This window comes from Stegostoma tigrinum, chromosome 2, assembly GCF_030684315.1.
Source record: "Stegostoma tigrinum isolate sSteTig4 chromosome 2, sSteTig4.hap1, whole genome shotgun sequence".
In the NCBI taxonomy this organism is placed as follows: Eukaryota; Metazoa; Chordata; class Chondrichthyes; order Orectolobiformes; family Stegostomatidae; genus Stegostoma; species Stegostoma tigrinum.
Genome location: NC_081355.1, coordinates 46,685,242 through 46,708,336, shown reverse-complemented (window position 1 = coordinate 46,708,336; position 23,095 = coordinate 46,685,242). Strand labels below are relative to the sequence as shown.

Genomic DNA, 23,095 nt, shown 5'->3' with positions numbered 1-23,095 from the left:
AACAACCTGTCTCTCACTCTGCTTCTACCATGCCCCTCCATTTCTTTCTCTCTCGTGGCATTGCTTTCTCTTGGTCTCACTCTTTTTCTGTATGGCTGTGATCAAGTAAGTAACATAAGCAATCCATGCATACCACAAGCAGCGGGGTATTCACAACACAACACTCCCCTCACCCTAGCCAGAAAAGGGCTGAAGTTGCTCAAAAACTAAAGTTTGAGACATCAATTGGAGACCTTTAGAAGAACTCAACAGGAAGTGAATTAATTTTTATGGCTAGTCCATTTTAGTTTCACGTCATTTTCAACCCAGGTATGTTGATAGTGGCTGATTCAGTGATGGCAATGCTATTTGAATGGGAAGGGTTGCGGTTAAGTTCTAATTTGTTGGAGGTGGTCATTTCTTAGAACTGGTGTGACATGAATGTTTCTTGCTACTTGTCAATCCAACCTGGATATTGTTCAGATCTTGCTGCATTTGACATGAACTGCTACAGTATCTGAGGAGTCACAAATGGTATTGAGCATTATGCAGTTATCAGCAAATATCCCCGAGGAAATTACCCTTAGGAACTGCTGAATTATTCTGGAGCTGAGATGAGTGCCCTCCAGCTACCAGAACCATCTTCCTTTGTGTTAAGTATGGTTCCAACCACCAGAGTGTTTTTCTTCTGAGTCGCATTAACCCTAATGTTGCTCTGACTCCTTGATGCTATACATGGTGAAGTACTGTCTTGATGTTATCTCCTTCTGGAGTTCAGCTCTTTCGTTGATGGCAATTAAAGGAAAAATTTGAAAAGGAATCAAAGTTGCCATTCCTAGACTCCTCTAATGATTTTGAGAAGTGATACTCCCAACATGAGGTCAAAGGTCAGTGCTCATAAAACTCAATTAATTTATTAACTACTTTAATGAATAACACACGCTTTAAACTGCTACAGGTTTCTAAATCACTATCTTTCACTATCCTGGGTTCAATAACTAACCCCAAAGGTTATTATTGGGAGGGTTGGCAGTTAGTAAGGCTGAAACTCTTCTTGATGTCTTCACTACTCCTCCTGACACGGCCTACCTTCTGCAGTATTATTCTTTGAAGTTCTGCTGAACAAAGGATTCTTCTCAGGATCTTCATATATAGGTCTCTCTGCCAAGTGTATACCATATTTGGAATTGTCCGTGTATGTGACCACGCCTAAATATTTTTCCCAACTATGTGACTTATTTGGAAGAAACAGCAGTTACTGATTTCCTGCAATCTTAGATTAGATTAGATTAGATTAGATTCCCTACAGTGTGGAAACAGGCCCTTCGGCCCAACAAGTCCACACCGCCACTTGAAGCATCCCATCCAGAACCATCCCCCTATAACCCACACACCCCTGAACACTATGTGCAATTTAGCATGGCCGGTCCGCCTAGCCTGCACATCTTTGGACTGTGGGAAGAAACCGGAGCACCCGGAGGAAACCCACACACGCACACGGGGAAAATATGCGAACTCCACACAGTCACCCGAGGCTGGAATTGAACCCAGGTCCCTGGCGCTGTGAGGCTGCAGTACTAACCACTGAGCCACTGTACTGCCCATTAGCAGACATGAGTGACCCAACGTAATTCCACTCACACAACAACCCATTGCTTAGCCTCTCATCAGTTTCTGTTGTCTTCAGGCATATCTAATGGTCACATCATGAAAGAATATTTGCTCCTTCAAATGGCGAACTTTAATTTTCTGTGGTGAATTTGGCTCTATTAATTGCAACAAAACAATATTCATTGTCTTTAAATGGCGGACAGCGAAATAAATTTTCATAAAGCTAGCTATAAAGTGATGCAACTTGAGTAAAACCTTTATTGCCATTTAGCAATGCTGGAGGGCATAGATGGCAACACCTGCACTTCTCATGAAGTTGGTGTGCTGCTTATGACTAAATAAGGGTGATGCCTCAATGCTTAACAGCAAAATATGACCAAGTGTAATTGATCTTTTTGTACTTCTTGATTTTTAGCTTTTTTCTTGGTGAACTGGAGAAGTGCCTTGAGGATCCTGATAAGTTAGCTTCACTTTTTGTTAAACATGTAAGTTGCATTTTCTACGAACAGAAAATACATTCTTCCCATCCTTCCATTTTTAATGGATAGTTGAAATCCAGAAATCTGATATTAGAGGCATAGAGATGTACAGCACGGAAACAGTCTCAGCAATCCAACGCATCCTAAATAAATATAGTCTTATTTGCCAGCATTTGGACCATATCTCTCTAAACCCTTCCTATTCATATACCCATCCAGATGCCTTTTAAATGTTGTAATTGTACCAGTCTGTGCCAATTCCTCTGGCAGCTCATTTCGTACACGCGCAACCCTCTGCAAGAAATGTTGCTACTTAGATCCTTTTTAAATCATTCCCCTCTCATCTTAACCCTATGGTCTCTAGTTTTGGACTCCCTTACCTTAAAGGAAAGACTTTGGCAGTTCACCCTATCCATGCCCTTCATGATTTTATAAACTTTTGTAAGGTCACCCCTCAGTCTCTGACACTATAGGGAAAATAGCCCCAACTGTTCAGCCTCTCCCTATAGCTCAAACCCTCCAACTCTGGCAACATCTTTGTAAATCTACTCTGAACCTTTGCAAGTTTTACAACAGGTTTCCTATAGTTGGAAGACCAGAATTGCCTGCAGTATTCCAAAAGTGGCTGAACCAATATACTGTACAGCCACAACATGACCTCCCAACTCATGAACACAATGCACTGACCAATAAAGGCAAGCATACCAAACGCCTTCTTTACTATCTTGTCTACCTGTAACTCCACTTCCAAGGAATTATGAACCTGCACTCCAAGCTTTCTTTGTTCAGCAACACTCGCCCGGACCTTACATTAGGTATCTTTAAGTCTGATTTGCCTTTCCAAAATGCAGCAGCTCACATTTATTTAAATTAAATTCCATCTGCCACTCCTCAGCCCAACTGCCCATCTGATCAAGATCCCATTGTACTCTGAGGTAACCTTCTTTGCTGTCCACTACATCTCCAATTTCGATGTCATCTGCAAACTTACTAACCGTACATCCTATGCTCACATCCAAATCATTTTGATAAATGGCAAAAAAAACAGGAGCCAGCATCAATCCTTGTGGCTTACCACTGATTACAGAACTCCAATCTGAAAAGCAACCCTCCACCACCACCCTCTCTGTCTTCTTTCTTCGAGGCAGTTCTGTATCCAAATAGCTAGTTCTCCCTGTATTCCATGTGGTTTAACCTCATTAACTAGTCCACCATGAGGAACAAGTAACAGCAGTAAAACAATTTCAACTTTCATAAAATATTCCAAATTTGTCTTGAAAGCTAGTTTCCTACATTATTATTGGCAAGACACATAGCCATAATGTTTGGTTTGTTGTTGATGTTTTATGATCGATGGACACAGGCTTTTAGCAGATGGAAGCTACACCCATACTTTGTGTTTCTCACACACTGAGATATTTACCAGAACAAACACATTGTGGGAATACTTGAATAATAATGTCAACCAGACCATTTTCTGAGAACTTCAGCAAAAGCTGTCATAATAGTATGCAATCCAAGTTGAAAATATTTCCTTGAATTGGGATAGCTAAGGCAAGAGTAGTTGTTAATTTTAAAAATATATTTTTTCAGTGATGCTGTTATTTACAATCTTTTTTTTACTAAACCACAAAGGAGAGAAGATTGCATATGTATATAGTTTACTGTCAGAACAAGCCCAAATCTGAATGCATTGTGTCGGAATATATTGACACCTATTTTGAGGTAAGAACTTTGGAAATATTTTAAGTTTTAATTAAAGTTTGTGCCACTGAACGAATAAAGGCAAGCATACCAAACGCTTTTTTTACTGTCTTGTCTACCTGTAACTCCACTTTCAAGAAACTTAGACCTTGCTCTCCAAGCTGTCCTTGTTCAGTAACACTCCCAAGGTCCTTACCATTAAGTATATACGCCCTGCCCTGATTTGCCTTTCCAAAATGCAGCACCTTGCATTTACCTAAATTAAACTCCATCTTCCACTCCTCAGTTCAACTGCCCATCTGATCAAGATCCTGTTGTACACTGAGGTAATCCTCTTCGCGTGTCCACTACACCTCTAATTTTGGTGTCATCTGCAAACTTACTAACCATACACGATATGAGAATGATGTTGATATTTCTAGAACTTGAACAAACTCAGATTTAATGTAATGTTTCTAGTGCATATGTAAATGTGAGCCACATCTTCCATTCAGGGATGACACTGAGCACATTGACACTACTTGGGCCCCAACAGTTTTATGATTCTTAGAACTTCTGATCCTGGCTGAATCACCAGATGTCCAATACAGCCTCTCCAGGGGAAGAATGCTTGGTGTAAGAAGGGATGACAAACACCTTTAAGTTCACTAGCTTCTGTATTTTGTTAAGCTTTTAATGGCCCAAGTCTTTCAGAAACCAGTTGAATTTAATGTCTGAGTTTTGTGACTTATATTGAGTCCTGACAAGTATTCCCCAAATTATGTCACATCTATTGCTATATAAAGACCAGAAGATTTGAGCCGTTCTTTTTTTCTTCCATGGTCCTCCATTAAAAAATATTTTGGCTTGTATAAGACAAAAATGATCACTTTGTATTAGCTCTAGTGTACACAGTTCCCCTATTTTGTTCCCACTTCTCTTTTCTTCCCCACTGATCTCATTTAAAATTACAGATTGTGGTTTTGTCTCCAGCCACTCATGCTAAGCAAACGTTTACTACTGTTTTGAATAATATTTGTAAAAAGTTTTCAACTGTTATATCTTTGACATTTTAATGATTATGTTAGCTTGACCGTACATCTGCAGTTATGTTTAGAACTCTATGAAATCATCCAGAATCTGTATTGCTTAATATAATGCAACTGGGATAGAGAAGAATACAAGTGCCAAAGGAAACATTGCTATTACATCTATATTAGAAAAAGAAGAACAAATTTAAATCATGCTTTTTACTGTGATCTTAAGGACATAAAACAGCGACTTGGTCATCGATTACAACTGACAGACCTGCTAATAAAACCAGTGCAACGGATAATGAAATATCAGCTCCTTCTTAAGGTTAGTACATCTTGGGGAACTTATAATTGAAAAATTATATAATAGATTAAGGAAAATGTGTGAAACAACTCAGAATGCTGTCAAGTAATTATTTGGCAATGATCGTTCACATTGAGTCATGCATTCTGCTAGAACAAGGAGAAAGCTGTTCATTCGCTGTTAGAAAAAACTCATCTTGTGAGTGGAGGATGATCGTTTGAAGTTAGGTTTCTGGGTTAACAGGGAAACTTCTGATTAATTCTGTTTTATCTTCTCTGTGCACAGGACTTCCTTAAATACTCAAGAAAGGCAGCTGTTGATACAACAGAACTGGAGGTATTGTCTCAGTACATCAGTGTCAATATACTTTCCATGTCATCAAAGCATTGTCATTTTACAAGCTAGGTAGTATATTTAACTGTTCTACCCGAAGGACAACATTCTCCACATAGAACAATGGCGCACCTTTAACATTGAAAAGCTTGCCAAGGCACTTCACAGAGGTGTAATCAGAGAAAAAAAAGTCATGCTACCAGGAATTATGAATATTATGATCACTTACATCTGTTGTATTGTTGAAAGGTAGAATTTTGTTTTCCCTCTAGAGATGACTACTCACATTTGATCAGTCAGAATGAACTGCAGATCTTTCAGTGGTTATTTCACAGCAAGTGTGCATCATTCAAGTTTAATTTTATTAATTGCATCTTTTGAGAAGATGTACTATTTTACGTACTGGTACCCTAGCTTGTCGCTATTTTTATGATGTATGGACATATAGCACCTTATTATCTAAATGGAGGAAATTCAGAGCGCTCAGGTGCAAAGGGATCTGGTTGTCCTTGTGCATGAATCACAGAAAAACAGTACACAGATAGAACAAGTAATAGGGAAAGCAGACGGAAACTTGGCATTTTTTCCAAAACTGTACAATGCTGTCGTGAGTCCACACTGGAGTATTGCATACAATTTTGGTTCCCTTACTTGATGTAATTGTATTGGAGGCAGTTAAGAAAAGGTTCACTACATTGATTTCAGAGATGAGAGAATTGTCTTATGAAGAGAGATTGAGCAATTCAGGCCTATGCTGTTTAGGGTTTAGAAGAATGAGAGGAGATCTAATTGATCTCATATACAACTTTATGTAAGATGATAAAGGGGATTGACAAAGTAAACACAGAAAGGATGTTTCCTCATACAAAGGAAATTGCTGGAAAGTCTCAGCAGGTATAGCAGCATGAGGAGCGAAATCAGAGTCAATATTTCGGGTCCAGTGACCCTTCTTCAAATCCGATGGTACTGGGACAAAGTTGGTTTCTGTGTGAAAGATAGGGTGGTGGAGGGGATGAGGAACAAACGATAAGTGGGGATAAAGCCCATAGAGACAGAAGAACAGTTGGACAGACAAATACATGGATAATGGTCATCCTAGAAGCATGAGTAACTGCGATTGGGGACTATTAATGACTAATGACTATTAATGGTGAGTGTAATAGCAGACCATTTGATAAAAATGCCTGGTGTGTGGGGTTTGTGGTAAGGGCATTGGGAGAAGGTGCCTCGAAGCCTAAAATTTTTGAACTTGTGTATTGAGTCCAGAAGGTTGCAGAGTTCCCAAGTGGAAAATGAGGTATTGTTCTTCCAGCTTGCACTGATCTTCACTGGAGCACTGCAACAAACCTGAGACAGAGATGGTGGCAAGGGAACGAGGTGGTGTGTTGAAGTGACAAGCAACTGGAAAATTAGGGTCTTTTTTGCACACAGATCACAGGTGTTCTGCGAAGCAGTCACCCAGTCTACACTTGGTTTGTCCAAAGTGTCCTCATGTTAGGCAATCTAGAATGAGAGGTCATAGTTCTAGGATAAGGGGAGCAGCTTTAAAACAGATGAGGAAAATTTGTTTGTGAATCTGCGGAATTCACTACCCCAGATTGTGGTGGATGCTGAGACATTGAGTACCTTTAAGGAGTGCATAGACAGATTTTTATTTAGTAATTGGTTGAAGGGTTGTGGAGGGCATGCAGGGAAGTGGGATTAAGGCTGAGCTGAGATCAGCCATGGTCGCGTCAAATGGAAGAGCAGACTCAAATGGCTGAGTTGCCTACTCCTGCTCTTAGTTCTTATATTCATTCAATATATGGCTTTGAAAACTAAATTTCACATATTTTAGTTGGTTTGCTACAAGTAAGTAACAAGCTTAGTATTTGCATTTCTACAGGTTAGGATATATGTATCTTTCTTCTCTTGAGAATGCATATTGAGCAAAACTCAAATAAAAAAAATTCCTATTTGCAAGGCAAATAAATAATTTGGGATGGCATTCCTGTTTATATTTACCAGCAAAATATTTTGCTTGTAAAATATAACAAAGTATTGATATTGCAGCTGTGCTGCATGAAGAGATAGGACTGAGTTTTGTACAGTCAGTTGAATTCTGAAAGGAAAACATGGACTGGGATCTTTTTGTTTTGTTTCGTTGACTTCCTGTGGTTCAACCCAACTTCTCAATGTCAATAATCAACCCTGATGTTACTGTTCCTTTCTCAGGTGGGAGAAGAGGTGTGACCTGGAAATTAAAATGATCCAGGCCATTCTGAATCCTGTAGGGATTTGTCTCTCACTCTTGCCTGCCAGTTAAAGGTGAAACCATGATGCTTTCTAGTATGTGGATGGGACCCTGTAATAACATAAGTAGCAGAAGTAGGCTATTCAGCTTTTTGATTCCATTCCATCATCAATGAAATCATCATTTATCTTCTGCTTCATCACTGTTTTCCTACGCTCTATCTATTTTGATATGTTTAACGTGTAAAAATCTATTGATCGCAATCCTAAACAAATTCGATGACTAAGCCTTCACAGTGGGCTGGTGTAGAAAATTCCAAAGATTCACCACCCTCTTGAGTGAAGGATTTTCTCAACCCTAAGCAATCTGCTACTACTTCTGACTGTGCCCTAGTTCTAACTGCACCCCTCACCCCAACCCAGTATTGCCCAGTCCAGCCAAGGAAAATATCCTTCCTGCATCAAAGCTTAGATTCCTGCAAGAATTTTCTAAGTTTGGATAAGATCATTTCTCATTCTTCTGAGTTCTAGACCATGTAGGCCCTGGCTATTTAATCTTTCTGATAGTATAATCCCTCCATCCCATGAATTAATTTCAGGAGTCTTTGTTGTGTTTCCTACACATCAAGTATCTCTTTCTGTAGATAAGACCAAAACTGCACACAATACCCCGGTTGTGGTGTCACTCAAGCTTTGTATAATTGCAGTATGGTATCTTTATACCTATTTCAGATTGTCTTCAACTGAAGTCCAGCATACACTTGCTTTCCTCCTTGTTCATTGTACCTGCAGGCTAACATTCATTAACTCATGAGCAAGAAAACATAAGTCTCTTTGAAGGTCAACACTTTCTAGCCTCTCACCGTTTGAGAAATTCTCTACTTATGTTTTATAGAATCCCTACAATGTGGGAGCCGGCCATTCTAGTCCACACTGACGCTCTGAAGACCATCCCTTCCAGACCCACCCTGCCTCTCCCACAGCTAATCTACCTAGCCTGCACAACCCTTGTCACTACTGGGCAATTTAGCACGGCTAACCCAATCCACCTAACCTGCGTACCTTTGGACAATGGGGGGAGTTCAGAGTACCTCGATGAAACTCTCACAGACACGGGGATAATGTACAAACTGCACACAGACAGTTACCCCAGGGTGCGAGTCCCTGGTGCTGTGATGCAGCAATGATAGCCGCTGTGCCACCCATATTTGTCCGACCAAAGTAGATAACCTTTTTCCATATTGTGTTCCACCTACCAAATTTTTACCCACTTGTTTAGCCTCTCCAAACCTCCTTGAAGCATCTTTGCATCCTGTTCATAACACAATATGTTCAAGTATAGTTGGTCTCTACATAGATTACACTGATTCCATCGCATCACATCTTTTAGTGAATCATGTATGGTTGAAGAGGAAAAGTGAAACATGGGAGGCTACTAACAGAAGGAGGGGAAAAACTTCTATTGTCAGTATGTTTTTGAACTTGTAACCCATTGTGATCTTATGTAACAGGGTTCTCTAGCTTCTTTTCATGTGCTTGCAACAATCAATATAGCTAAGAGAGATGCAAAGGGAAAAATGGCTTTATATTTTTAGATATTTTAAAATCCTTAAAATTAATAAACCTAGGAATATCAATGCTGATAATATCTTTCCTCTGTCTTCTACATATAGAAAGCTGTGGAGGTCATGTGTGTTGTACCAAAGAGATGCAACGATATGATGAATGTTGGACGGCTGCAAGGATTCGATGTAATTCTGACAGTTTGATTTCCATCACTTGTTCTGTTTCAGGAAAGCCTCCTCTGTTATTTACAATAGCTGAGCTTCATTTTCTAAATCTGAGGAGGATTAGTTCAGCATGTGGCATTTCATGTACCAAAACACATGAGCACAAATCAAAAGTATTATAAATTTAATTTTTTAAAAAATTATACATTTAAACGTTTGTTATTTTGTAAATGTGTGACATTTTCAGTATCTTCAGTTCTCTACAACAATGTAAATAATGTGTGCAACCATGCTGAAAATAGAATTGTAACTTAACTCCTAGCTGCCGTCATGTTTATTGCAAGTTTTGCTTAGAAAGTGCCAAACAGAGACTTGCAATATGAATGTGCATTTCTCTTTTCTGTGAACAAAAAGGATATGGTTTACAAACAGGTCTGTGATCTCAACATAGAAGAGGAGTACTAGAAGTTCAATTATTCACTGCAAATTGTAGCCATTCACATTATATATACCAAGTCCCTTTTATCTGCACTCTGTTTCTGATTTGTACAGACATAAATGATTGAAGCTTTTTTTAGTGTTTTGTGTTGGACTTGCTGAATCCTTTTATGGAATGAAAAAGTGGGTGATGTTTCTCCCTCTGTTTTCAGGGCAAAATTATAGCCCAAGGAAGATTACTTCTCCAGGACACATTCTTTGTTGCAGATCAAGATGCTGGACTTCTTTCACGCAGTAAAGAGCGAAGAGTCTTCCTTTTTGAACAGATTGCAATATTCAGTGAGCCTTTAGATAAGAAAAAAGGCTTCTCCATGCCTGGCTACTTATTTAAAAACAGTGTCAAGGTAATGTCGAGACCAACCTAGTAAATTTCTTACAGAACTCAAGCAAATCTTCTAATATAAATTCTCAGAGAATAATTAATTAATAGTTAATTAATGAAGTTAGGAAAATTTAATTTATTAATGGTTTTGGTAAACCCAGTTGATGTCTGACTTGTAAATTTATAAAGGTTTTTGAATACCAATTTCAGTAGCTCAATTTATCATAATATCATGAAGAATAGTCAGTTATAAAATCACAGAATTCCCTGTGGCGTGGAAGCAGCCCATTCGGTCCATCAAGCTTACACCGACCTCTGTGAAGAGCATCCCACCCAGATCCTATCCATGTATTTCCCAGCCTAGGCATTATGGGCAATTTAGCATCGCCAATCCACCTAACTTGCACATCTTTGGACTGTCAGAATAAACCAGAGCAACCGGAGGAAACCCACGCAGATTTGGGGAGAATGTGCAAACTCCACACAGGCAGTCTCCTGAGGCTGGAATCAAAACCGTGTTCCTGGTGCTGTGAGGCAGCGGTGCTAACCACTGAGTCACTGCCCTTATTATAGAAGAACAATATACAATCCAATCACAGGTCTATTTCCCTGAGAAATATGTAATTTCATCAACAGTGAGATACTGACTCAAATTTAATGGATGTGGATTGCTGGAAAACCAGGAAGAGGCAGCCCCACTGCATTTGAATTCCAGACTTAATGAAGTAGCATTCAGGCAGTTGGTGGCTGATGTCAGGGCTTCCCTGCATGGAAAGGTGGAGATGCCACTTTGTGCATTCAATCAGATGGCAGCATCGTGTGTGTCAACAGCATTATTAGGTGTGATGGCCACTGCTAGGACTGCTGCCTGCAGCAACGCAACAATGATGCAGGAGGCTCCATAGTGCAGATAAGTGGGTTGGAGTTTTCTCAGGCTCAGCAAGCAAAGGGCACAGGAATTGAATTGGAGGGCAAGCTGGACTTTTTCAGTAGTTGCATTCCTTGCACCATTTTCTCCTGGGGGCCAAGAGCAAGGTGTTGTTGCATCATTATGGTATTATCTAGTGTCGTTCTCAAAATTTCTGGCAACAGTAGGCTGAAGAGATGAGACACTTGTGCTGGGTGAAATAAATCAGAAAACAAATCAATCTACAGCATTTGCATACATCTTCCAGCTCCTGTTTAGAAGCAACATTGCAGAGCACCAGTAATAAGTTACTTTTCTGTTACTCAGCCAAACCTGTTGTGATTGCATCACTGAACTGTTTTATCTTGGCTGTTGTCAATGGGGTTTCCAATAAGCCATCTACCCTTGCAGCAAGAGGCACACAAGTTCAAGTTACCCCACAAAACAATTTCAGAGGACTTGGATAAATTACCAGCACAGTCCAGAAAAAAGAAATGTTGCTTGGACCATTATCCAGCATCACATAATCTTAATCAAAGATATAATTCTAAAAAGTTCTGTCAGTGTTATTAAGGTGCCATTCTCCTTTCTGAATTGTAGTATTTTTCAGCTTTCGTTTTTAATGAGAATATTTCTCCCTTGAACATCTTACCAGACTATATTTTTTCTGTGTAATTTTTTTCAGATTCAATATATCATATTCAGATAATATTCTCATTTTGTAAAAGTATTTTGAAAGATCTTATATAATTATTTCAATGAATATTACAAACAGAAGATTATCAGGTGAAATTGTGGACTGAGCCACCACCATTTTCTGTCCATTAATTTTAATAGACAGAAAATAATGCTCTTGGACTACAATTTTGTAATAAACGATGAAGCAGTCATCCTCGTATAAAAGATCTGACAAGTGTCACTTCAGATATTCAAATTTAGAAGTCATATGATTTAATACACAAAGGTTTATTGATTTGTGTTTCAGGTGAGTTGCCTCGGCCTGGAAGAGAATGTGGAGAATGATCCGTGTAAATTTGCACTTACCTCACGATCAGCTGAAGGCGGTGTAGAAATCTATGTTCTGCAAGCATCAAATCCTACAGTACGCCAAATGTGGATCTATGAAATCAACCAAATTCTGGAAAACCAGCGCAACTTTTTAAATGGTATTTTGAGGTTTACTTTAAACAAGTGCATTAAACAGGATATCACTGTTCCTCTTCTATTTAAATTAGCTTTTTCAACAACATTAGTCAAATAAATTTATTATTAACTTGTATAAACAAAATAATGTTTACCTTTTTTTTGTAAGTACTGATGAGTTAGAATATTTAAGGTCTTGGTAAAATACCATTTTTAAAATTATAAGCAACAAAGGTGGTTTCAGTCTTAATTTCACACTCACCAAATCCTATTATCAATCCTGATTTTGCTGAGAGATACACTAGTTACAACCTAGAGACAGACAAAGTGGCCTTTGTGTGTTAGTTTCAGTGAGGTGTTCCCAAGAAATAAAGTAGTAATTTACCAATTATCATCCTTCCTTTCAGTTGGACCTACTTGGCCTGCATTCCTAATGGCTGCAAAGAAACATGGATAAAATTGGGGCTTTCACAGAGCCATGGATCAAACTTGCATTCCATCAATCCATGAATTCCCTAGGATTAGTAACTTTTAAACTCCTAAGGATTTAAAAATACAGTAACTTCTTAATATAGAAATTTAGCATTTTCTGTTTAGTCAATAACTAATGTGAATTAGAACACTTTTGTTCCAGAACTGTAGAAAATCATTTCACATGCATAAATGGGCTGTGATGTTTCAGATTTAGCTGTGTTCCAATTGAAATTTTGATCACTATCAGTTTGCTGGAGCCCATAACTAATTTTTAAATAGGTGAGCAAATGGAATCAAGCTTCATCTAATTGTGTATTTGTCGTATCATAATGGTTCCTTATGAAAATTTTGTGTACCATTCCTTTCATGCGTAATGTTGTTTTAAGGTAAGTAATAATTAACCCTTTGTAGAAGCTCAAAAATGTGAACTACTTGAAAATTTGTAATGGACCACCAGATTTCACCTGTTATGATTGAATTATTTATGCAATCCATGAAATGGACTTTCATTGTTTTAAACTCACAAAAGTATACATCCGAATAATCTGGAAGTATTTGAAAATTACTGAATGTAAATAAACCTTGAGAGGGCTTTCCTAATCCCTACTTCTCTTCCATCTAAGTCTTTTTTTATATAATCCATGTTTTTCATTTATCCCAATCTTATAATGTGCAATTTGTCTAATGAAACTTTCTTTTGGTTTCAGCTTTGACATCTCCAATTGAGTATCAGAAGAATCATGTTGGCCCTAGTGGACCTAATAGCTGTAGTGGAATGATCAGTACAAGCCGTTCCAGACCATCTCGGATCCCCCAGCCTATCAGGCACCATTCCCCAGTCCTGGTCTCCTCTGGGGCCTCGGCCCAAACAGAGGTAGACAGATTGACAGGTATGTCCGCTCGCAACCCTACCCTGACGACACTCAACAGCACCTTAGATTCTGGCTCCAGTCAATCTGACAGGCATCTGGAACGACAAGGCAACGAAAGGGATTTGGAACAGATTCCTAGGAAAAAACTCCTCGAGAGTCCCAGGAAAACATTAGGACCACTCAGCAACACAGGAGATGGAAGCCTAATGGAATTACGAGGTAGTCTAGAAGAGAACCAGACACCGAGAGGCAGTGTGGGCACTCTGACAATAGGAAAGCAACGGCCAGGCACTTCTTCACCCTTGAGTTCTCCGCTGTCTACAACCTTCCCTTCCTCTCCCTTCAACAAAGAACCCTTCCCTCCCAGCAGTCCTGTTCTTAAGGGCTCCTTTTGGAGCTCACACCCAGCTTCACCTGCAAGCCGCCCTGGTTCCTTCAGCTTTCCAGGGGACATGGACTCCCTGCAGCGCCAGGTCCACCGCCACTCCACGCACAGCAAGGACACTGATCGTATGAGCACATGCTCCTCGACCAGCGAGCAGTCGGTGCATTCCACTCAGAGCAACGGGGTAAGAGCGGAGCAAGTCTGTCCTGTGAGCTCTTCTAAAACCTTCCCACGCTCTCCTTCTGTGCGTCAGTATAACTCTCCGTACTAATTCCTCCTGGCTCTGCAAAAATAAACTGCTCTGTTCTGAAACTTAAAACTTTAACCTAACTATCATCGCTGTGACTGTCTACCTTTCAAGATCTTTTTAAAAAAAACTTATCAAGCTAAACATCTACTAACCACTGCTCCTGCAACTCCCACCTTTGCAGAAGGCAAAATAACAGCTCACGCAACTTTCAGCAAAACAAAACTGCATCTTTACCCTTTTTCCTTATAGACGAGCATACCACATCTGTTAATGGGGCATTTCTCTGGACTGGTCACGCTACTTTAAATTTGCTAGTTGCAATTTTTTTTTATTACCAATTGCTGATTCAATGCGTCATCCCCTATCTTGTTCAGCCAGCTTCTGCAGCTGACATATGGAATCCTCTGTTCAAGAAGCTGTCCAGCTTACAATGTAAGACATTGAAACTGCTTAAGGGTGACATAACATCGGAAGGATTAAATGCACTGACCGTCTCAAATTAATTTTAACTTTTTTGATCACTGAATTCTTCACAAGTATATTTTCTTTTTCAATATCTTGTAAATTTGTAATGCTTTACCTTATGGTATGGGAGACAGTGTTCCCTTCCAAAGAAAAAGCAATTTTACCAAATGTCTTTCCAGAATTTGTTTCTTTTCCCACAGTTTGTTTGTTTTGAAATCATTGTATTAAATATAATGCCAATAATCAGAATGAAAATGTTTCCCTGAACAGTGTAACAAACTCAAAAAAATATTGTTACTTAACATTTAGCCTAGTTTATTTCTTTTAAACTCTTGCATGCTCACTATGCATTGCATGTCCCTCAGTTTTCAAGCGCAAAATTTTGAATGGGTTGTTAAGTTCCACTGTATTGATCCAATTTGCTTGAAAGCATGTGCTTTTTGCTGCCTAAGCAGATGCTAAAATAATATGTACACTATGACATTCTGCTGTTCCACTTTCTATGTTCTAGCCTCTAACTTCCTTTTTCTCTTCTTTGTTTCAATTTGTATGTTTTCCTGTCTCAATTAAGGGAGCAACTTTGTACCAGTTGTGTCAAAAAATGATTCTTGTTGTATTTTGTATGTCAAAAATGGTCTTACGTAATCCGCAATTAAAATGTGCAGCATATTCGTGGTGATGAGTTATCATGTAGGTGGAAGTCTGAAACACTCTGGTCAAAAGCTAAATGTCACTTTGATGACTCTGAAAAGGTTATTATACGTAGATGTTTTAGTAAAAATTGCCTGTCTTCAAGCAGAGAAAATTGAAGACAGGTATTTCTTTGGTTTGAGAACTAGTTTAAGAAAATGCTATATTTCTGTTCCCTTTCAGACCATGCAAGAGAACAGAACATTAAATTAGTTATATTATATCAAAGACATGGATGCTTTAAATGGCAACTGTGTTATTGAGGAATAATACAGAAAAGTGTACATGATTAGCAATGGCAAAACCCTTCTGGCACAGGAGGAAATAAAATGTGTGACTCATTCTACTCTATTTTCTTCACTTTCTAGCAGCTATCGAATGAAGTGTAGTTGCAAAGGCTTCAGTGCAGATTGCAATTGGCAGACCAAAAATGATTTGTAGCTGCATTATTTGCGTCTTCTCCTGCATAGTCTAACATTCTCTGCATCAGATGCAGCTACATATTCATCAATTATTATTAATTCATCATTAGTCTAAACTCATGAAATAAGCTAATACAAAAGCAAAATTCTATGGGTATGGGAAAACTGAAATGAAATTTTAAAATGCCAGAAATGCTCTGCACAAACAGCAGCAACTGTGGAGACAGGTACTTTAAGCTGATGATCATTAGTGAGAACCAGAAATGTTGATGATGTAACAAGTTCGAGCAAGTACAGACATATTTAATGTGGGACGGGTGAAAATATCAAAAGAGAAGTCTGGGGTACACAAGAAATAATGTAAATGGGAAAATCAGCATAACCACAAATCGCTTCATTTGAAGACAAAAAAGGAGGCCACAGGTTGTATATGATCTTAATTTATTGAACTCCACATTGAGCCTAAAAGACTGTTAAGGGCCAAATCAAGGTATGATCCTTGAGAAACAGCACTTCTTCATCTGGTTAGTCCCTTTGCAGTCTTTCATACTCAATATTGAGTTCCACAGTTTTCGATCATATCGTCTACCCTGTTCCCTTTTCTTCATTGCCATTTATTAGTAATTGTGCTTTTCTCATTCGTTTTCTTCTAGACCTGTCTTTGATTCTTTGCTTATCGTTTTACCTTGCACCATAACCCATTTGTCATTTAATCACTCCTACCTTCCACCTAATCATATATCTTCTCTTTTCTTGCTCCGTACTACATCTTTTCATTGCCTCTGAACTTGCTTAAAACCTGTCACATTTCTTTAACTTGTCCAGTTCCAGTAGAAGATCAGTAACTGTTTCTTTCTCCAAAGATACTGACAAACCTGTTTAGTATTCTCAGTTTTTAAATGAAATCAGCTATTGAATTTCAAAATATTCTTAATGTTAGTACTAGAGCAGATAGGAATGAATTTCAAGCCACGTCTCCACATTCTGTTCAACTACAAATTTTTTAAAAAGTAATGCATTTGAATTTAACAGGCTTTGTTTATGAAACATTAAATTGTTCATGTTTTAATTGTTTTTGAAACTGTCCTGTTTTTGCTAAACTAAGGGCTACTCATCACTTTTTCACATTTTTTTGATTCCTTTGGAGGGAAGTTGTACAATTTTAAGGTATTCTGTCAATAGCCTCAAACCATACAAATCAAGAAGATTACACAATCTGTAGTAAGTTCATTGATCTTGACTAATTCAGTAGTAAAGGCAGTACAATTGACTTCCAATGTGCCTGTCTGTCAGTTTTTCTCCTACTGATCACTGTCCACCATTTCTTGCTGGAAGTGAACCCATACGAATTTAGCTGTGATGCTCCTTACAGTTGAGCACCCTTCCAGGTTCATCCATACAATCTGGTCGCTCATACCAAGTAACTCGGGTGTTTGCAAATTGAAATCTTATGTCAACAGAGTCAATGTTTCAAAAGGAGGAAAGAAAGAAAGAACATTAATGGGTGAAAAAAAGCGCAATGTCAGTTTTAATTTAAACTGTGAATTGGCAGTTTTGTATTCTTAAAGTATCAGTTTAACAATAAACAATATTAGAATATATATTAGCAATTTTGAAATGTGCTGCGGGCATCTTTAATGTTTTATTTGTCAGTTTATTGTATCTGTGTATTTGTTTAAGTCATAATAAAAAGAATACTGTGTTATACGAAGTGTTGAAAACAATAAATTTAGGTTCATGTTTCAAATCACTTTTTAATTGGGGGGGAGCAAGAAACTTTATTATGAAACTAAATCAGTGAGCCATGTTTAAATTACCAATTTAATGTGTTACTATGTGAAATGTTTCAGAAGCACATTTTATTTTTGGAACCTTGTTTTTTTTCCTCCCCTGTAGAGTGAAAGTAGCAGCAGCAGTAATATCTCCACCATGCTGGTAACGTATGATTACACTGCGGTGAAAGAGGATGAGATCAATGTCTGCCAGGGCGAGGTGGTGCAGATCCTGGCCAGCAACCAACAGAACATGTTTTTGGTGTTTCGAGCAGCCACTGACCAATGCCCTGCAGCTGAGGGATGGATTCCTGGCTATGTACTAGGTCATACAACTATTATAATCCCAGACAACCCTGAAGGAACTTTAAAGTTAGTCTGCTTTCATTCATCGTTTGGTTACATAACTCTAAATGATCAATCTTTCAGGCAATTTCTTCCCAATCACACAATCATTCTGCTTCTCCACATATGATGACAAGTGGACAGGAATTATTTTGTCTATCTCAAATTTTTTTCCTGCTTCTCTTGGCTGAGATTTAGATGTGTGGATTCTGAGAGCCTTCTGATAACTGGTCTAAGTGGCTATACTTGTTGCACAATTCTTCCAACAGCCAGGGTTAGCAAGGAAGTGGGTTATGAGAGACAAACAGAGGAATTGTATTTACACCTATCCTAAGTTTACCCAAATTCCAATATGTACACTTTCGAACTGAAATCACAAGAAAGCCATCAGGAGCACTGACTATTTTCCCATAACTCCATCGCTAGTCCAGGAGCACTGATGCTGATTGTAATACTCCAGCATGCAGACGAACACAACTAGATTTGAAACTTTCAATGTGTCAGTGTAGCTTAATAGCAGGCCTGGTGGCATATATACTCAATATTATAGAACCTATTATATGGAAGACACTTATAGAGTCATACAACACAGAAAGAGACCTGTCAGTCCAATGACCTATTGTTCCCAAGTTTTTTTCGTAGCTTTTCTAAAATAAAGGTACAACATTATCCAGAGTCCTCCAGCACCTCACCTGTGGCTATAGATAATACAAATATCTCTGCTAGGGGCCCCTCAGTTTCTTCCCAAGCCGACCACAACATCCTGGGATACACGTTTTTTACCTCTTCTGTAATATGGACTGTTTTAAAGACATTGGTATAAAATTTCCTTGAGTTCCGTGGCCCACATGTCTTTGTCCACGGTAAATACTGACATGAAATATTCATTTAGTATTTCTCCTATCTCCTGTGGTTCCACACATAGATGATCTTTGTATATTTTCAGTTAAGCTGTTTTATAATGGACTTCAATTGATTTCCAAAGTATGGAGTGAGCAATTTACACTACTGCGACTTTCTGTCCAGTTTGACTAGCTGGTAGCTATTATTGCTGTTTCCAAGTAACTCTCATACGTGATGATAACTCAGTCAGATGGTCAAAAGCTTGTGATCATTGTTCTCAACCGTCCAGTAAGAGCTGTTTAAAGTTACTGTATTTTGAGGATGAAGTTTTCATTTTGATCATCACTCACTGCCCTTGGCTTGTTGGCATGACACGGAATATTTTGAACAACAGGAGGCAGATGGTCAAAAACAAAGTTGCTGGAAAAGCTCAGCAAGTCTGGCAGCATCCTTGAAGAGAAAAACAGAGTTAACATTTCGGGTCCGGTGACCCTTCCTCAGAGGATTGTTCTGAGGAAGGGTCACCGGACCCGAAACGTTAACTCTGATTTTTTAAAATTCACGGATGCTGCCAGACCTCCTGAACTTTTCCAGCAACTTTGTTTTTGTTCTTGATTCACAGCATCTGCAGTTCTTTCGGTTTTTCCGGAGGCGAAGGTCATTCTTTTTCCATATTCTTGCCATTAGTGATTTGAAACTGGCTACTGAGAGTACTAGAGCACGCCTTGGCAAAATACTCTTTGATTTCACTTCTACAACCCTCACCACAATCACAGCAACCTCTCCCACTTTCCACTCCTCTGCATCCCCCACCTCCCTCCTCTGGTTACAAGGAAAGTACTTATCCTCTAGTCATTGACTCAGTGTGGAAGACTCCAATCGCTTCGTTCTGAGTCAGTGTGTTGGTCCTCCAAAATGTTGTGCTCAAAGTAAATATTAATTATAGTATATATTTTATACAGCATGATTATCATTTTTATTTGCACTTTAAAATGGGATGTGTTCTTTTCCCTGTCCTCTCTCCTTTGGTTGAAATTTGACAACACTAGAAAATCAACGTCTTGGCACACTGCACTCCGTTTAAGAAAGAAAAATGAAAAGAAGGATAAAGATGGCAAGAAAGAAGGAAAGTTAGAGAATGGTTTCCGAAAATCACGAGAAAGCTTACCAAATAAGGTATCAGTTAAGGTAAGTCCCAATAATAGCCATTAGCTAAATAACTTGTTGGAAATTTTCCACAGTTGGTAGTATCTTTTGAAGGTAAGATAAAAGCATATATAACGAGATTCCAAATCCACCAAAGTACTTTTGAGAATTCCTCCTTGTTAAATGATTTTTCTTTTATTTTGGTGGGGGAAGTGAGGAGATATTGATTTGTTGCCATTTCCAACTGATTCTTTACCTGTTTGTGACATGGTGCAGTATTCTAATTCATGCCAACCTCATTAGGTGATTAAATATTGAACAAACCTAAAAAACATGAAGTAGGAGTAGAAATGATTGTGCACACAGATGTCATAACATTTTATTTAATTCTGTTTATTATCTGCACCACTCTTCAAACTAAATCCGGAGAATTTAGGTAGGTGGTGTTATAAAGTGGAGGTTGACCCCTTCTCTGAGAACTAAAACCAAAAGGCCCAAAGAGGAATAACCTGCCTTTTAGCAACTTCTAGGGGTTTACAAGATAATGTATGGTTTAGAAGGGATGGGCGCTAGGACATTGATTCCGTTAGGCGGGGAGACTAGGACCCGTGGGCACAGCCTTAAAATTAGAGGGGGTAAATTTAAAACTGAAATGAGACGACATTTCTTCAGCCAGAGAGTGGTGGGCTTGTGGAATTCATTGCCACGAAGTGCCGTGTAGGCCGGGACGTTGGACGCCTTCAAGGCAGAGATCGACAAATTCTTGATCTCAGAAGGAATCAAGGGATACGGGGAGAGTGCAGGGAAGTGGAGTTGAAATGCCCATCAGCCATGATTTAAATGGCGGAATGGACTTGATTGGCCAAATGGCCTTACTTCCACTCCTATGTCTTATGGTCTTAAACAAAATAAACCCCTGACGCTCACTTTACAATCAACAAGTTACAATTTATTTATCTAACTCTATCACTGAGCAAATTAACTAAACTATGAATGAATAGATTAAATCCCTTCTAACCATTCCCGAATAAAACAAGATTCTAATTGTATGCTGATCTAAAAAAATCAAGTCCCACTTGTATAAATAAAAAATAGAATTTAGTCTCTCAAAATTACAGCCAGGATACCTGTCTTCCAGAATGTTCTGTGCCCTCTCCATTGCTTCTTCTGTCAGGAATGCCTTCCCCATCGACTGCATTGTCAATAATATTAACTAATTGTGCCGTTGGTACTGTTGTTATTTACACGGTGATTTCTCAAAGACCAAGAGGAGGCCATGACAGCCAGCGATTCTCTCTTGAGAACTGAGTCATTACCTCTGGCAGATGGTAACTGGAGTCTTTATCCAACTGCTCCCCCCTTTTTTTAATACCCTTGATGGCATATCAATGTTTGTTACAATAGGATTCGTTCTATGTTGTCAAAACTATCAGACTTAAATTTAATAGGTTTTTGGTATCTAAGTACCTGGTTCAAATTGGTTTGCTTAAATTCAAAAGCCCGTTGTTCTTGGTAAATACTACAGTTTGCCCTGCTATCTGCTCGGCCTTTTGACACAAATATTTCAATTCTGGTGCTTTCTGTTTACTTGCAAATTTTCAAGCTGCTGCTCGCAGGCATCCATTTTAAATCTCTAAGCACAAAAACACATAATCTTTTAAAGGGATCATGCAATGCATTTTACTCCTAGCATTTTACCAACACCAAATTCTAACTTGCTGCTTCCCAATCCTCAAGTGCTGTACTCATCTTTGCAACTTATAATTTAATTCCATTTATTATCTGCACCATTCTTCAAAATAAGTTAGGAAAATCTAGCTACGTAGGGTCTAGGCAGTTAAAGATGAACACCAGGGCTGCTTTTAGGACTCTGAAGTGGAACTCAAGCACCCACTTACTGATCAGTATACATCCAAACTTCCAACTGTTCAAGAACTTTTGCAGAACCAGTATCAACCATTACAGATCCTGGGTGAAAATTTCTTTTGTGACCCCGAAGAAATGTGGAATCCATGGATCAATGTGCAACCAATGCTGCATTGTTTCAGGATTTCTGCATCTGCTTATAACATTTTTAAATCATGTACTGTGTGTGAATCTGAGTGTGGCCAGAATATTGAATTATTTTAGTTTTATCATGCATTCAGTAGTCTTGTTTTCAGATGTAATGTATTGAAAAGAATGTAATATTGTCATTGTCATTTGACAATGACTAAAAATATTACTTGGACTTCTTATTTCAGCAAAGTGTGCAGATTTGTTTGTAACCTGTATTCCCAGAATACTTCACAGCCATCACCTCAAGCAGTTTTCTATGTTAGGTATTTGGCATCAGTAAAGCTATTTGCTTTACTGTCAACATTTGCCCAAAAATTGACTTGTGTTTCTGATCATTGACTTCCACTAAACTCAACCATTAATCAGTAAAACAAAAAGCAGATTTTGCTGGAAAAGCTCAGTAAGTCTGGCAGCGTCTGTGAAGAAAAATCAGAGTTAAAATTCTGGGCTTAGTGACCCTTCTTTAGAAGATTAATCTCTTAAGTTAAGATTGATTATTATGTCATTTGACCTGTGTCACATTATAAACGAAATATGGTCTAGAATATTTTATTAATTTTTTTTAATTGGAGCATACTTCTTGTATTCACTCTGTATTTTAGCTGTCAAAAATAAGGGAAAAGTATCTTTTACCTCTTTCATGTAGGTACACTGTTCACATTGAAGCTGATTGGCTGTGTGTTTTTGTGAAACACAGGATGCTCTGTGAAAACAGAAGTGGGTCAGCTCTATTTCAATTTCTCCCTATCTTGTGGGCAGATACTTGGGCTGGGTTTTCCGCTTTCCCTCAGATTGAGGCTAGAAGCATTACTGAAGTCTTGATAGAATGATGAACTTTGCACCAATATTCCATTATATACTCATTACTTCTATTAGTAAATGCCGGTAAGAAATACATCTATATACAGCTGGCATATATCTCTTACTGTCCATTATCTAAAGCAATTAATCCTTTAACCGCATTAGTGGTGTTTGTGCTGTAATAGATAGAGACTTGAGAAATAAAATCAGTTGTGTCTTTTCCTTTTGAAACAATTATCAGTCATACTAAGTGTCAAAATATAATAATTCTGATAATTTCTTGAAAATTTGGCAAATGAGTTGTAAGCATTTCATTT

General features: G+C 38.4%; 1 protein-coding gene across 5 annotated transcripts in view; it reads left to right on the top strand.

The window, feature by feature from the left end:
* The window catches only part of LOC125461125 (triple functional domain protein-like), a 636,773-nt gene that overhangs the window by 550,562 nt on the left and 63,116 nt on the right, over positions 1-23,095 (top strand). For 4 of the 5 annotated variants that reach the window (XM_048549570.2, XM_048549543.2, XM_048549554.2 and 1 more), the window contains 10 exons: positions 2,006-2,075; positions 3,705-3,794; positions 5,019-5,111; positions 5,376-5,426; positions 9,329-9,406; positions 10,036-10,227; positions 12,098-12,278; positions 13,437-14,170; positions 17,710-17,957; positions 19,823-19,961. In XM_048549570.2, the coding sequence (XP_048405527.1) occupies positions 2,006-2,075; positions 3,705-3,794; positions 5,019-5,111; positions 5,376-5,426; positions 9,329-9,406; positions 10,036-10,227; positions 12,098-12,278; positions 13,437-14,170; positions 17,710-17,957; positions 19,823-19,961 (1,876 nt within the window). Of the gene's footprint in view, positions 1-2,005; positions 2,076-3,704; positions 3,795-5,018; positions 5,112-5,375; positions 5,427-9,328; positions 9,407-10,035; positions 10,228-12,097; positions 12,279-13,436; positions 14,669-17,709; positions 17,958-19,822; positions 19,962-23,095 lie in introns of those variants that run through there. The other variant, XR_007249410.2, reaches the window with a different exon arrangement.